This window comes from Centruroides vittatus, unplaced genomic scaffold (genome assembly GCF_030686945.1).
Source record: "Centruroides vittatus isolate TY-2023 unplaced genomic scaffold, ASM3068694v2 contig_885, whole genome shotgun sequence".
NCBI classification, from domain to species: domain Eukaryota; kingdom Metazoa; phylum Arthropoda; class Arachnida; order Scorpiones; family Buthidae; genus Centruroides; species Centruroides vittatus.
The window spans coordinates 558,472-574,773 of NW_027122577.1; the positions used below are offsets into that span (position 1 = coordinate 558,472).

The window sequence follows — 16,302 nt, forward strand, 5'->3', positions numbered from 1 at the left end:
TGTATATTAAAATCGAAAATACAAGAGGATATTTTTGCGTTTTCTTCTAAAAATTGACATAAAAGCAACGCGTAATAATATGTTTTCGTGACAATAGATGGAGGCACTATCTGTTTTTACTTTCAACAATAGTGACGTATTTGGACGAATTTTTTAAATTTAATTTCGTCATTTTTTTTTCTTGTGTGACGAAAGAGTGAAAGGAAAATTTTAAAAAGAGAAATGTTGTATGTGATGCACGCTTTATGTAACCTCGATTTACTAGAATTTCCTTTCATTTATAAAATGGACTGGGATTTGCCGCAAGATAAGAAAAATTTTTCTTCCATAGAAACTTGTAATAATTTAAAATAAAATTTTCTTACCTACATACATGGCAGGTAAGAGGAACTAGAAATTAAAAAAAAAAAAAAACAGGTTTTATATCCTCTTTAATCAGTTTATAATCTCAACGTTTGATCTAATACGTAAATGCTAAAACCTAGTTTTGTATGAGAATTTTTAGATGTATTTTAAGTTTTGGGGGTCGAATCGATAGAGATAAAAATTTTCTAAAAGCCTCGGGCGCCACATTACGTATTTTAATATTAAAATCACGCAGTAAACGTGTCGGCCTTCTTACGACTGCTTACGCTTTTCATTTATTTTGACTGGATAGAATGAAAATTATTAAAAATGCCGTTTAAATATTAAAAAAAAAAAAAAAAAACTATTCTGAGAATAAAATTTTTAAAATAATAATAATAATATTTCCAAATAAAATTTAGAAATAACTAAATAAAGTTTGGATAAAAACCTCACAAACACAGCGTAGTCGAGAGGAAGGAGGTTAATTCCCGCTTAAGACACTGTTCTCAATTGAAAAAAAACTTTTAAAAATTGATATATAAATATGAATGATAAAGTCGATTATCCGAAACGAAATTCAATATATCTTTGAGAAATCGTATATTTTATAAATGGTTAATCGTCTCATTTAAAATATTGCTTCTTAATGTCAAGGTAAATAGCCTAATATCTTTTACGGAAGCTCTTAATAAATATTTTATTATTATTATTATTTAATGCTTCATAAATTTTATTTTAATAATAAATACAAAACTCACTGACGTTTATCGTGCGGGGACATATTAGCGAAGTTGTGGCCGAAGTTTTAAACGCGAAAACGTGTACGTCGGACGTTCGGCGCCGCTTTCCCGTAAGCCTAGAAGTTTGGCAATGGCGTTTGGAATGTCGAGCACGATTCCACTGACTTTCCAAACGCCATTGTCAAACTTCTAGGCTTACGGGAAAGCGGCACCGAACGTCCGACGTACACGTTTTCGCGTCGAAAACTTCGGCCTCAACCTCGCTATTTTTAAAGAATAAACTTATCCCACGATTATTAAAAACGAAACTACTTACAGATGAAACAAACTTAAGAATAATTTCGGTTTGAATTTCTTGTGTTTAACTATTTCCTTGACATATTCTAAATATCTAGTGCATAGTTTATAATAGATGATAAACGTTAAAACTGTAGAGAAACAAGAGTTAATCCAAGTACAATAAAGTGGGCGAAGTAATAGAAAGATGCGACTATTTGTCTTAATTGGCAACAAGTTCGATTGTAGAGAGGCGATACTCGATGGCGAAAATGACCGATGGCATTTGCTTAGGCCGAGATATTGAATATTTCGGGCGTGGCTGCCGAGATCGCTTCTGACATTTACAGGTAATTGCCGAGAGAAAAGCCGAAGGTAAACTTTCACAAAGAACATCCAAAACGTGTTCCATTTTTATCGTCATCCGGCCAATAGGATCGCCGTTACTAAAACCATTAAACGGCGTTAATCACCACAAAGACAAATATTTTCTTAAAGGTGGTGATTTGAATTTAATAGTTACGTTCGAGTAATTCTTTTCGAAGACTAAAAATCTATTCATTTGCTTCGGGGATCTCGCTTCCAGCGCTACATTTTTATCTTTAAATAATTCTCATTGCGAAACTTTAACATTTTAAAAACTAATTAGTTATTTTTTTTTTAATATAAATTAACGAGAAATTTCAAAATGGATATTTAAAATGGTCGTATAATATCGACTCGTCTTTCTTTTTTTAACTCAAAATCATTGTCACAAAGGGGGGATGAATGTAAACGGTAGTAATCTCTAAGGAAAATAAGTAATGAGGGATTTATGACTTTTAATAGATGGATGTTAGAATATTTTTACATAAATTATTTCTCTAATAAGAAATTTTGTTCGAAACAATCGCGTTTTAATGAAATTCTTATACGAATAATTCTTCGGGTTAATGTTACCTTAGGTAGCCAAGATGGCGGCTCGTCTCTGATTCCAGCAAGGAAACAGTGGGACGCACGTTCTAACTTAACCTATTCTAATAATTTGGTTGCTAATAATTATGGTAATTTATTAGAATAGGTTAAGTTAGGTTAGAACGTGCGTCCCACTGTTTCCTTGCTGGAATTAGAGACGAGCCGCCGCCATCTTGGCTACCTAAGGTAACATTAACCGTTCTTGGTAGATCTGCAATACCCTTCACTTCTTCGTGAAGTACTTTTCGATGTAGCACTCTGCTACAGGTATATCCTTTAGTGGCAACTTTGCCGTTGAAATGGTTCGATACGAAAGAAACCCAATCATCACGTGCTTATCGAATAATTTAGTTTTTTTTAATACGTGGTCACGCGTGGCAATTCGGTTGTCGGCGTTAATTCGAGGTAGATTGATGTGGAAAATCTGACGTTAAAATGGCTAAAAATAGCCGAGTTGGATCCGAAACGAAGATGGATGAAAGATAAACAAAACAAGATAACGTTGTAGTGTCACACGACACTTTTCTTACCCGTTCGGTGCCAAGGACTCGTGTTTTGGTTGTTAACGACATCAAAGATACCGGTGTTCGACACAAACTACTTTCTACATTAGTTTCGATCACGTAACAATTCGGTACACGTTCGAGTAACTATAACAGGGAATTTTTAACAACGATCAATCGTGTGATCGAGCGGTATCGAGTTTACGTTGCGAATAAACAAAACGAAATACAGTATTATTAATTGCATTCACGTGTGAAAAAAAAACATTTCAAAATTATTAAAAAATGAACGTAGTAATTCTACTTTCGTGTCAAGGCTGATGTCAATTTATTGGTTATTTCTAGAAATATTCTACTGATGAATGATCAATAAAGCTTCCCCCTTATTGATTTCTTACCTGTAATATCTTCCACCTACTTTAATCGTCTTTCGACTAAACATGGCAGCAAAAAAACGGAAAAAATCTTCATATTAAAGTGTTGAATATTAAGGAGAATAACTGCAAATGTGTACAAATTGACTGAAGAAGTTATTTCGAACTGCAATTAGTCCTCCAGTATTGTTAAGATATAAGTTATATGCAGATTAATATATCTTTATAACTAATAATATTATATACATAATTTTATTGATATAGAATCGGTTAAATGAGCACTAAAATATAAGTTGTAGAGATAAATAAGTCCATGGGAAAAAGTCCCTGGGAAAAACTGTGAGTTTGAAAAACATTTATCTGATTGATATTCGGATCAATGACTAATGATATTCAGACTGTATTTTATATGATCCTATTCCATACAGGATGATAAAGATACCCTGTAATGGGTGCACTATTTCGGGGTATCTCTACGATCCCTAGAACACAAAACAATGGAAAATGTGTTTATGAAATCCTAGAGATACCCTGGAATAGGTGCTCTATTCTAGGGTATCTCTAGGATTTCATGAAATACATCTTCAATATAGTTAGCCCATATATTTTTCCAGTTGAAACATGAACTATCAGTGGCGCACTCGGGATTTAATTTTGGGGAACCGAGTCAAACAGATTAAGAATAATAATAATGCGAATTCAATAAAATTCCCACCTTACGTGACTGCTAATTCACAAGTAGTAAAGAAGTAGAAGACACCATCGAATATAAATACAAAAAAAGAATTTTAATTAGGAAGAGATTTGCTTGTTTTCCCTTTTCTTTGGGGGTGCAAGGCCTCTTGGCTTCCTCTGAGTGTGCCACTGACTTCTACGTTGTTAACGATAAAATTAAATATAGAATTGAATCGAATTGAGATTTTGTTGGTCCTTCTAAAAAAGAATTTGAAACATTGTGATCAATCGACTTTAGAAACACAAGGAAATATGAATAAATTCGGAGAGAAAATATATATCGAGAAGTAGGTCTATCAATATACGTATTTATGTTGTGAATATCGATATATTTGGTAACGAAGAGTAAACTGTCCAACGATTAGGATAGATCGAGACGAGTCACTTTATTTATTTACAGAATGACAAGACGTTACGAGAACCACCCAAACTGTTGGTATTTATGGTTGGCGGCGATAAAATAAGCACCGTGTTTTTATTCGAGTGGACTTATTTTTAGTTGATTTACTGTTATTCTCCGGCATTCTCTATCAAAAATTTCATTTTCATTTCAATCTTTGGCGAATTACACCATCGAATAGTTTTCTTTAAACGTTGGCTCGCTTCATCTACGCATTGTAAGTTATATTTTTTCCTTATTTTGCACGAAATAACGCGATTGTATCTGATTTCTTTCGGTCGTAATCGGGCTAATGTCAACAGTTAGGACCTATTACAAATGTTTGTAAGAGAAAATAGAAGGTTAACACGAAGAAATGATAATTATCGTCATTAAGAAAATGGCGATATCATTTTGTTGGTAATTATAACGCGAGGTTTTCTCTCTTTAAAGATCGAACAAAAAGACGATAAAACTCCGAAGACGAGTAAAAAACGAGGGGGTAAAAACATATTTTTGCTGTTTCTCGTTGATAAGCCCGGTAAGAATCATAAAGAATGAACGGACGCTTTCATTTTTCAAGTCACATTATTGGAAATTATAAATATTTCGAGTGTCGGCGGTTTCTTTGCTCGAGAAAACTACTTTTTTGGGCATTGGCAACTGGAACGAACTCTCCGGGGAGGTGCGACTTTCTTGACGTCCCCGGCACGCGACCGACGTCACCATCGACCGGGGATCACGTGACGTGGGCCCGAGGAACTGCGTCTAAATTAGAGAATCAAAAGAGAAGAGCGAGAGAAAAAAAATCGAGCAAAAGTGATCGAAATGTTGCTGCACTATACATTGTGCGGCAACATTCGATGGATCGATACCGCGCAGGTGACGTCACCAGTCGATTACGTCAGGCCGACGTCATCGTTTCTGGTCGGGTCCAAAGCGAGAGCGAGTCTGCCTCTGGAACGATGATCGTCGCAGTGGTTTCATCCACTCTTCTCCGGTTTCCGTCTACCCGTTTTCCAGCACAAAAAACTTCTCAGGTAAGTCGACGTCATTTCCCTAAATAAAGCGGGAAAGACGGCTTTTCGGGGGGGATTTCCCCCACCGACGGGGACCGTCCCGGACGCAATCGGTGGCGTCTGTCCGTAAGTTTTGTTTGTTAGCACCGCACGTGCGTCAATCGATTATATATGGGCTAAATATAGTAACTCGCGCGCTCTCCCGATGCTATTTATATCCGGGTCACTTCCAAAAATAGAATGTCAAGGGATTGACCTAGGTAAAGGTCGCGCCGGGTCGTCGGTGCGTCACGGTGCCACTTGTTCCCAATGTCGTTTGGGACACGCCGCGCATCTCGCTCAAAACGCCCGTTTCTCCTTGGCACGTATTGTCATCCTGTCCAGGAATGCTCCGGATATATATTTTTTCATTCGATATTAAAGAATTCATATCTTAAAATTTCAATTGCATCCTGTCTCTTCTCCTACGACGAGGCTCTTAAGATGGAAAATGTCGTTAAGACGTAACGGAAAAGTTAACTTAAATGACACCAACACGTACGAGCTCCGTGATAAATTTATAGGGGCCATTTCCGTAATGTTATTTTCAAATTTTATTTAAAAAAATAACATAGAAATATTTACGAAATCGGTGAGAATATTCTTTAATTGTTTCCCGGGTAGCATAAGATGGCAAATATTTTATTGTCCAAGTTAACTGTTAGAAGTCCGTTGCAGTGTTTCGTCAATACTGTCGTCTTAAATTCGATAATTCCTTTAATCGTCCTTACAGCTTATTAAAAATTAATGGAGGATTTAAAAAGATATTCGTTAATTACCTCTCAAATTATAAAAATGGAATAATAATAATAATAATAATAATAAAGGAAATTTGTATTATTTTAATGATATTTTTCATCATTGCTTCTATCGTAATAATTAGAAAAATTAAGCCAATTTCTTCGTCGTACCAGGCGAAATTGCACAAATTTATAATTGTTATTTCTTTAACCCCACTCGAAAATACTATTAAATTAATGTAGCAGAAGGTAAATTAAGTTACAGGTCGGACATTCTAAGTGATAATTAGCTTTTAAGTGTTCGAGATCGTTCTCCTCCCCGTAGACACGAAGAGGGTCTTTTCTAGCCAAGCCTATTTTGGGTTGGACCGGACCCGCTATGGGGCGGTGAGAGGGACGGGGCCCGAAACATCCGGACGGGCCAACCCCGGTAACGAACGATAGCGAGAAGTAATTTGGTTGCCCCTGTAAATATTTCTTTTCCCTTCGTCTTTCTTGCTTTACGAAAAGATGTCGAGAAGAGAAAATTTTGGGGTTTTAAGATAATTGCTTTGTTAATGTCAACTTTTGACATTTTACCAAAATCGGAAAGTGAAAATTCTGCTTGACGAGTAAAGTGAAAAATCTCATTTTGTTTCCCCCATTCTTTTGCCGGGAAATAAATCGAATAGAAAGAAAAAGGAAAACAAAAAAACAGGAGAGAAATGATTAATTTCATTTACTTCACAAGGACAACTTTTAAATATCGTTCCAAATGGGCTACCGTCACGTGATAGATTTTCCTTTAATTTTTAATGTCTTTAGCTTTCGAGTTTTAAGCCATTTCCTAATGCTAGAGAATGTAATTCGTGTATTCTTTTTCAAACAATTTAATATATATATAAAAGGAGATAATCTCAGAATGTCAAATAAAAAGAGAAAGAAGATTTACCGATAAGTCTGCATTCGATTAAATCGTTTGATTATTCTTCGTCAAAAAATATTACGTCGATCGTTGTTGTTCCCGAAGTATTTACACGTGTTTCTTACACGAATATACAGATCTACCGAATTTAAAGAAGTCAAAACTTGCTATATAACGATTGGAAATGTGCGGTTTTCCATAAATCACAATGTAGCTTTTTTCAGGCATCAAACAGGGTGACAGAACAAACGGGCATACTCGACTATGGGAGAAGGCCTCGTCATCTTAAAGGCCTCATCTCACCGCTCATTAGTAATATTTTTGTAAAAAGGTTGTAAAAAAAAATTGATCGGGAGCCTCAAAAGTTCTTAAAACGGCCCGCAAACAAAAGCGAAACGTGATTTCAATGGAGCGTAGCTTCTTAATGAATAAATTTACTGATTTATTTTATATTCTATATAATAATTGTTTTTACTGTCTAAAATATCTTGGATATCGTTAATTTTTCTTAAACATTTAATTCTCTGCCTCCTTTAATAATATAAATTTCTAATGTCGTTTTCCCATAATGTCTAATTAAAGACGACATTAAAGTTTCTATATATAATTTAATTTGTAACTTTATTGTATATATTTCTCGGTTATTTTTACATTTTAACAACAACTTTTTCCTTTCGGTCCGGAAATTATCGAGATTGTTATCGTTTGTCGCACGTAAAATAAGTTACAAATTGACGGCGATATAAAACACATCGTACATTTTACGAGTTATAACATAGAAAATTCTATATATTTCTGCATAATTTTTATTCGTCCGCAGTATTCTGAGGTGTAATAAGACGACTTTCGGCATTTTAATCGTACGAATTCTCTCGTTTTATTATATCTAAACGAGTAGGACCACACTCGACGAACTTTAACCTTTATATTCGATAGTGTCCGCAACAATAAAACAAAATTCTGACACCCGCTAAGTGATTCATTAAAAATCCTCATAGGCGTACCTAAAATTTATCGGCTATAGTGCTTCATCGATCATGTTTTTTTTTTTCTATACGGCACTTCGTATGAAGAAGAAAAGAAAAAAGAAAACGAGTAATTTAAATTGTCTAGGTAATAAGCCGCACGTAAAAATGACAGAAGTTGGATCTAATTGTCTTAAGCGACCGGGCGAAACTCTTTAATTATAATTTAGATTTCTAGCAAAATTGCTTTCGATTGCACCTTCTTACTCTACGATATTAGTTTAGCACAATTTGATATCGAAGACGATAGGGACGGAGTGAAGATACTCTACATTTATCGCTTTAGGATCGAGTAGAAAGGACGGACGATCGCCCATTTTCGTATTAGCAAAATTTCTGCTTTGTTGACATTTCTGTCTGGATGTCCTACTAAACTAATGGATCTAAAATGGATCTCTGTTAATTGCTAATCAATACATAGATTGAATATTTAAATCGATTATGTCTAAAGTATGAATGCACCCCCATATGTCTTCTATATAGGCTACTTACTAGCTTATGTATTGTTTGAAAACTAATGTGTTCTTTTCGTAATTATATATCGTTCTTCCGCGATCACTAATATAATATAAGCTCCTCGTAGAATGTTAAATTAAAAAAAAAGAAACTTTATCTTTATTTTTATTTATTAAAACTATTGTTTTTTTGGAAAGATACAGCCCTTAGTTCCTACGCCAGTGAATCGAACGTAATCGGATAATATTAGTGTTTTTTTTTTTTACTATTATATTATTAATAATTATCTCTAAATGAATATTCTTGCATGCAATTTTTTCAATCTAAAAGCATTACATAATATTCACACCGGGCATTATAGAGTAAACGTTAAACCATTCTATTAATATGTATGTGATTACACTAAGTGAATTTATGGAATCCGATGATATTGAACGGCTCCAATACCACATAATTTATTATTAATTAAGATAATTAAGTAGATAGAATCAGTGATATTTCCTAGAAGCTATTATTTCCTATATCATCAGGGGAAGAAATAAATAAATAAAAACAGATTTGTCAATTATTCATTTAAAAATTACATAACTGCGTCAAAACGGACGTCTCTGACCTCTGGCATTTTTGTGATTTTCTACTTTGCCATGGAGATTTGCCAAAAATTTAGGACGGGAACCGTAAACATTATACTTATTTTACATGATTCGTACGTCTACCACTTGTCAATCAATCGCTTCTACGCTTAATTATCCCGTAATGAAGGATCGAAACAAGTTCATTCTGAAACGGGTATTAAAAATACACGAGACATACGACGTAAACTGAGAAGTAAAAGTAAAAAAGTGAATGATACGAAGATAATTACATCTCTAAGGAGGACACGAGAAAAAGTAAATAAGAAACTGATTGGTGATTTAATGGCGCAAATAACTTCTATGAAGAATTGCTCGAATTATATAACACGGTTTCTCTTTCAATTCCATATAAAATTAGTAGGTTTTCATTCTTAATATAACTATTATAAAAATCGATATATACAGTATAAACTCTACATCATTCAAAATCTTCATATCAATTTTCTAAATTTACAAGAGGAAAAAAAAACGAATTGATATTTTCTCGGAGTTATTAGAAGCTGAATGTTGTACTGGGGAATAAAAAACATTAATATATATTATATAATCGGAGGTTAACGGAAATCTGAAGCAGATTGGATACAAGAAGAGAGAACAGGAAAGGACCATTCGCATACTTCTTTCCGTTACAACTAATCTCTTTCTATTTATATCCAGACTTTCTATTTATTGTCTTTATAGTATTTTATTTTCTGTACAAATCGATAGAAGATGCTAGAAACTTTGACCGACTGACAATAAGATAAAAAATTCTCTTAGCGGTTCCGAATTTAAGACTCGCCTTGTAAGGAGTCACCTTCGGAAGTCGCGCGATTAAGATAGAAGAAAGCCAAGTTTATGGACTAAAAGATTACCGATAACAAGTCGAGAGAGAAAAGAGAACTGACTCAGCACAAATTCCAATTAGAGTGCATAATTCTTCGGTAAGGAACAAGTGGCAATAAATAAATATCTGTTACCAAAATTAGCATCTTCGTACCAATCGGGATATCTAAAGTTAATAGAACTCCGCAGAGGTTAAGTAGTCTTTACTCGATAAATAAACACGAAGTTAGCAGTTGATAAATTTCGCCATTTTTGTTTTCGTTTCTGTTCTAATTTAGCTAGAAATGTTTATGAAACCGACTAAGTTTATGCGAATTTTCGTATAAAATCGCTTTGTTGAGCCGTCTCTACCTTCTTCTTTACAGAAGCTATAACTTATTATAACGTATTGGTTACTCTTTAAAGCGGAACTAACGTTCCGCCGGAGTTTCTACTCCTATATCGAGATTTATGTTTGTGCTACCGAAACGTAAAAGTGTAATAAATAACACAGAATTCTACAGTTTGAAAATACAGTCGACTCCGCGTGAGTCGACACCGTAGGTTAATTAGTCAATTTTCTGTGGTCCCGGCCCACTCGCGTAGGCAATAATGTTATTAATGTTAAAAAAAAAACTCGGTTTAATCGACTACTTTTTCTGTTTCACGCTGATAAGTCGATTCCCCTGCTGAAAAAATGAGTTCACACCGTACAATAAGCTGTGTGTCGACTGTAATTATAAACAGTTGTAGCGAATAATTGACTCAAAATCCACTATAAAATCCTCAAATTGTAATTAGTATAGTAAGCGTGATAAAATTTACAATATATATATATATATATATTTAAATGGGGACATCCTTTTCTAAAGAAAAACGTGTTCTTAATCTTCGTTTACTTCTATATTAAGATAAACGTATTGGAATTTATACTTACGTTCAGTAATATTTTAGTAAGAAGACACAAGACATGATGGGCGGGTCGCTCAAATACGAGTCTTAAATTTCTACCTCACTCTTAAATTTAATTTTATTTAATTTAAGAGTACGGTAGAGATGTAAATTTTATACTGGATTTAATTAAATTTTATATTACTCTCTCTCTAGGAAAGATTTTCCTTATTCTTTAGATCTAAATGAGATAAGTTATCGAAGTTGATCTTCTTCTATCGCGATTAAGAATCGATCGAAATGATTTTATAACACCGAAATAGCAAATATATTATTTTAATTACCGTTATTCTGATGTAAATGCGAGTAGTCGACGATAGTCGATGAATAAACACGATAGTGGCGATTCGTCCGTATTGTCCAGATTGTTATTGATGTCCATTTAACGAATTTAAATAATCGTTGATAATGTACGAAAATACATTTATTACCCATTATACGGACGTAAATATGAGCCGTCGTCGATATTTGATAAATAAACGTAACAAATTCTGCTAATTACGCTTCGGATCAGTAGCGAATAATAAAACAGAGAATTAAAAAAAAGGGGACGTTTTCGTTAAATTAGAAGCGTAAATTCCGAATAACGAAAGTCCTATAAGTCGAGCACCTATTTGCCCTATGACCTTTTCCAAACTTCTTGTTCTGCCCTCTTCGATTATCTAATATCTGCCCATGTAAAACAAACTCGCGATTAATATCTTCCAAGATAATTGTATCGTTTAATTAAATTACCTAATTAAAAGGTAATCGATAAACTATTCGATTTGATCTCGTTATCTTACGGCGCCATTTCCAGGTATTTTCTCTTTAAAATCCGAACATTTTGGCTACTCGCCGTCTTTTTCTTTTAATCTCATTGTGATAATTGGAGAGGATAATTGTTTATATTCAACATACGTTTAACATAGTAAAGATTATCTTTATTAGGCGTATTCGTTAATTATTTATAATTGTTAGTGTTATAATTATCATCATCGAGTCTGGTTTGTCAATATATATATATATATATATATATATAGCTTAAACAATCTAGGCTTTTAATCTGTAAAAGAAGGACTTTAAAAGTTTTTATTTGTGGAATTATTCCAGTGATTAGATAATCGTGGAGATAATAAGAATTTAAAAACATCTTGGCTTTATTTAGCATCGAATATCGGTTGCTTAATGTTCAACGAACCCCTAAATTGTTTTATTTGTTCCAGACGTCTAAATATTTACGATACTAGTTGTAAAAATGGCTAATAACGTGAAGTTTGGGGCAACATATTACGAGTTTTACTCGAATCAAAGAGCGAGTGGGTGTTTTCCTCCCACTCTTTCCCCGATCAACAGGACAAATGGAAAGAAAAGCTCCTAAACCGTTACCACGGCAACCGGAAAGTATCCATTGACGTCATCAACCATTGACGTCACAGCCGCTCTCCCCCTTCCCGATTATCCGAGCTTTCAGACAAAGAGAAGAAAAAGATGTCGAATATTTTTGGTTGCAAACAATCAAAAACATTTAAGATGTTCGTCTTTTTATAGAATGATTGTTTCTTTCGAATATAATAATAAAATTTTTTCGTTTAATTACTCGTATAAAAACAACTCGGAGTAGTCAAATAGCGTTGAAATGGCGAACACGACTAATGCAGAATCGAATTTAAGTTAATAAAAAAAAAGTAACATTAGGACACGAGCGGAAAAAAATCCTCCAAGTCCTTTACAGATCACCGGTCTCATCGTTAATTTTCCATCACATCCGGAAAGATTCGGACCGATAGAGATTCCTAATCTTTGTGGTTTCTAAAGATTAATCTACGAAGCTTTCTTTATTTTTGCCCTTAATTCTTCCAATTAAGACTAAAAGCAAAATATAAAAAAACATTTTTAATCGATAAAAACTTAAATTTGATTACTTTACATTATTTCATAGTAACGAATTGCTGATGTTCCGTTATGTAACCTAATTACCGAAAGTGAAATCTTATTTATTTCTTAAGATTTTAAAACTATTAGTATACAATAAGCAAATAACCTAATCGTAGTATGAATAAGATACATCACTCTAACGATATATATATATATATATATTTAAACAATGTAACAAGTGATTAAAACGAATTTAATAAAACAAAATAAGGGTAATGTAACCCTCGGTGCCAAGATGGCGGCTCGTCTCTGATTCCAGCAAGGAAACAGTGGGACGCGCGTTCTAACCTAACCTATTCTAATAATTTGGTTGCTAATAATTATGGTAATTTATTAGAATAGGTTAGGTTAGAACGTGCGTCCCACTGTTTCCTTGCTGGAATCAGAGACGAGCCGCCATCTTGGCACCGAGGGTTACATTAACAAAAAATGGATAAAGAATTTTTGAATCAAAGTCCATATAATTGATTTAAAGCCCTCGTTAAACCTTTTGATTCGATCTTCGAAGCGTGGATTAAAATTCAAAAACATTTTGGCAAGAGAAATAATCCTGATTTGACCTTCAACTTTAGGAGGACTTATTCCAAATTTGGAAAACTGGCAAATGCTCTGATAAACTTTACAAATTAAATATAGTACGAAACTGTAATAAATAATGCCATAACGCTATAAATAATGGCATAAATAATGCCATAAAATAGGGTGAATATTTTATATAATTGTATATAATACAAAATATATTATATAGGCTAATATATAGTGTACCGCACGCATATGAGATAAATACGTTACAAGAATAACACAGACAAAAAAAGAAATTGAATATATATTTCCATTATTATTTGTTGGAGGGTGAAGGAGACTCTTATAGCACAGTAACCTTAGAGCTTTAACGAGTGTAAATCCGCCTTTCAGACAAACAAATACATTACGTTTAATACAACCACTCGATATATAACTTTTCCTCGCTGTTCTTTATAAATTAGGCTACATTCCTATTCAGTTTACACAAAATTTGATTAAATCTACATAAAATAAAATCCTAGTTCGTCCCGTGTTTAAGATCTGTATTTTACTATTTAGGCTTTCAAATATTATAAATTCTGGTTGTTATATGCCATATTTAATATTACGGACGTTTAAACTTGTAAAAAATCCTTACTAGTTTATTATAATTTTATTGTTTATTGTTAAAATGAAGATGTTTTATAATGATAGACGAAGAGTATTTACTATTATTCTTTTTTCTATCCTTTAGTGAACGGCCGGAGCATAATGTCTTCCAAGAGAAAAAGTAGCATCCACAAAATCCGCGATATTCAACTGAATGCCGTAAACTTAGAAGAACAATACGAACTCATCAAAGTAATTTCTTCGGGTGAATTCGGGAAGATTCTCCTGGCCGTACACAAAAATACGGAGATGCAAATAGTGTTGAAGGGAGTTCGTAAAAACGCTACGTCTATTAAGGATTTTCTAGCGGAGTTTCACTACAGCTACTTCTTGTCTCCTCATAACAATGTTCTGGACACTTACGACGTAACTTTCGAAAGCAAAGATCATTATTATTTCGCACAAGAGGCGGCCCCTCTGGGGGATTTAAGACAGTACGTGGAGAATACGGGAGGCATCAACGAAAAAGAAGTGAAATCGGTGGTGCAGCAAGTGTGTTCCGCTCTGGATTTTATGCACAGTAAAGACTTAGTTCATAGAGACGTCAGGGCAGAAAATATCCTCATTTTTCAACCCGACTTTAGTCGGATCAAATTAACAGACTTTGCTATGACTAGAAGAGCAGGTACTCTGGTGAAGAAAAGGAGCAGATGTTTGCCGACCTGTCCTCCAGAAATCTGGGAAGCCGTTCATTTAGAAGGTTACAGTATCGAGATTGGATCCGACGTGTGGCAAGTCGGGATGTTGATTTATTTTACACTGACGGGGAAATTTCCCTGGCAGAAAGCAGACATTACAGATTCGCACTTTACCGAGTTCATTCATTGGCAGAAGAGGAAGACCACTAGAACTCCTAAAGATTTCAGGCGCTTTACGGCCAGATTACACAGGTTGTTTCGTCGCTTGATGGATGCCAAACCTTCTAAAAGATATCCCGTCACCGAGACAAACAAGTACTTACAGGATAAATGGGTCATGTGTCGAAGTCCTAGGACATCGAAAATCGCGGACTGCGATAACAAAGACGATAGACTAGGAGAGCTTCTGTCTAATTTCGGACTGGAAACTAGAATTAATAAAGACGTTAAGGAGCAAAGAATACAGGAATGGATCATGTCTAGCGGGCAAGAACCTCATTCGTGCTGAATCTTCTATTTTACAACAGGGTACAACTGATAAAGCACTCGTCATAACCCATCCGGGATTTTATGTGAAAAATATCAACTAAGCACCGCTCTTTCGATTTTCTTTAATGGCGCTTGGCCTAAATACGCCTTAATGCTTGCGTAACATCAAAACAGACGAAAAATTAAGGCAGGGTTAGGGATATAATCCATGCAAAATTTTCAAAAAAAAACTTTTATATTTATGTGCAAGATCCCGGAGAGTTGCGTTATAGTCGCTATTGCAGGAAATATTCGGGGATCTCTTTTATATTCAGGTCTAAAGTCATGGAGAGATTGATATACAAATTTACGTGTGGTTTTACATTCCAATCGTGCCTAGCTCTGTCAAAGACATTTAATATGTGATTATCGATACATTTTATATTTAAAATAGAAAGGAGTGACGTTCGTTTTAAGTTTTGTTATGTTGCTCAAAAACGAATCGGTTTTTTAAAAAGATAAAGCAATAAAATAAGCAATAAATAATTTTAACCTGAGTATCGATGGACGAGGGAAGTTGGCTCGGTTGCACAAAATCTTTTAAAATGCGGCCTGGAAATTTTCTTCTTTAGTGGAACTTGTCCAAAGCACGCTCCGGTTATAAAAGACCCTTCATTCTCGAAAACGATTACCTCGAATTTATCAACCCGTAAGATGTTAAAATAATACTCAACCGACACAAGTACACTTCTATTCAACTTAATCCACTAGGAAAGCGTTGGAAAAATTCCTCGATTAGGAAAATTCTCCGCATTTCTTTCGAGAACCGTGTCAAAATTTAACCAAGACATTCGACAAATTTCTCACCTTCCACCTTCAAACTTAATATTAGACATTTCCACGCAAATTATACCGATCTGAACCCAGTCGATATCTAACATTGTCGTCTTCTGGTAGACCACATTATAATTTGTCTACCTTCCCTTCGGATTAAAGCAATAACCAATTTCCAATCGAAAAATAGTTTGGCCATTGCTAAATAATATTCTCCACTTTTAACTACGTACCGGCAGACTTTAAATTACGCATTAATATCTATGAGTTTACGAATACGCCCAATCTATTCCGTTTAAATTGGCAACGGATATTGATACAGGTTTATAATTCGGGATGTATTTTACATTAGACACGCTTCACCTATTTATTTGCATTATTTACCTCGGG

The 16,302-nt window shown here is 34.3% G+C and overlaps 1 protein-coding gene across 1 annotated transcript; it reads left to right on the forward strand.

The window, feature by feature from the left end:
• Positions 1 to 5,098: 5,098 nt before the first annotated feature.
• On the forward strand, positions 5,099 to 16,181 carry LOC136983786 (serine/threonine-protein kinase meng-po-like). The gene is made up of 2 exons (XM_067280630.1): positions 5,099 to 5,349; positions 14,058 to 16,181. The coding sequence occupies exon 2, from the start codon at positions 14,075 to 14,077 to the stop codon at positions 15,116 to 15,118; it is 1,044 nt and encodes a 347-aa protein (XP_067136731.1). The 5' UTR covers positions 5,099 to 5,349; positions 14,058 to 14,074; the 3' UTR covers positions 15,119 to 16,181.
• Positions 16,182 to 16,302: the final 121 nt, after the last annotated feature.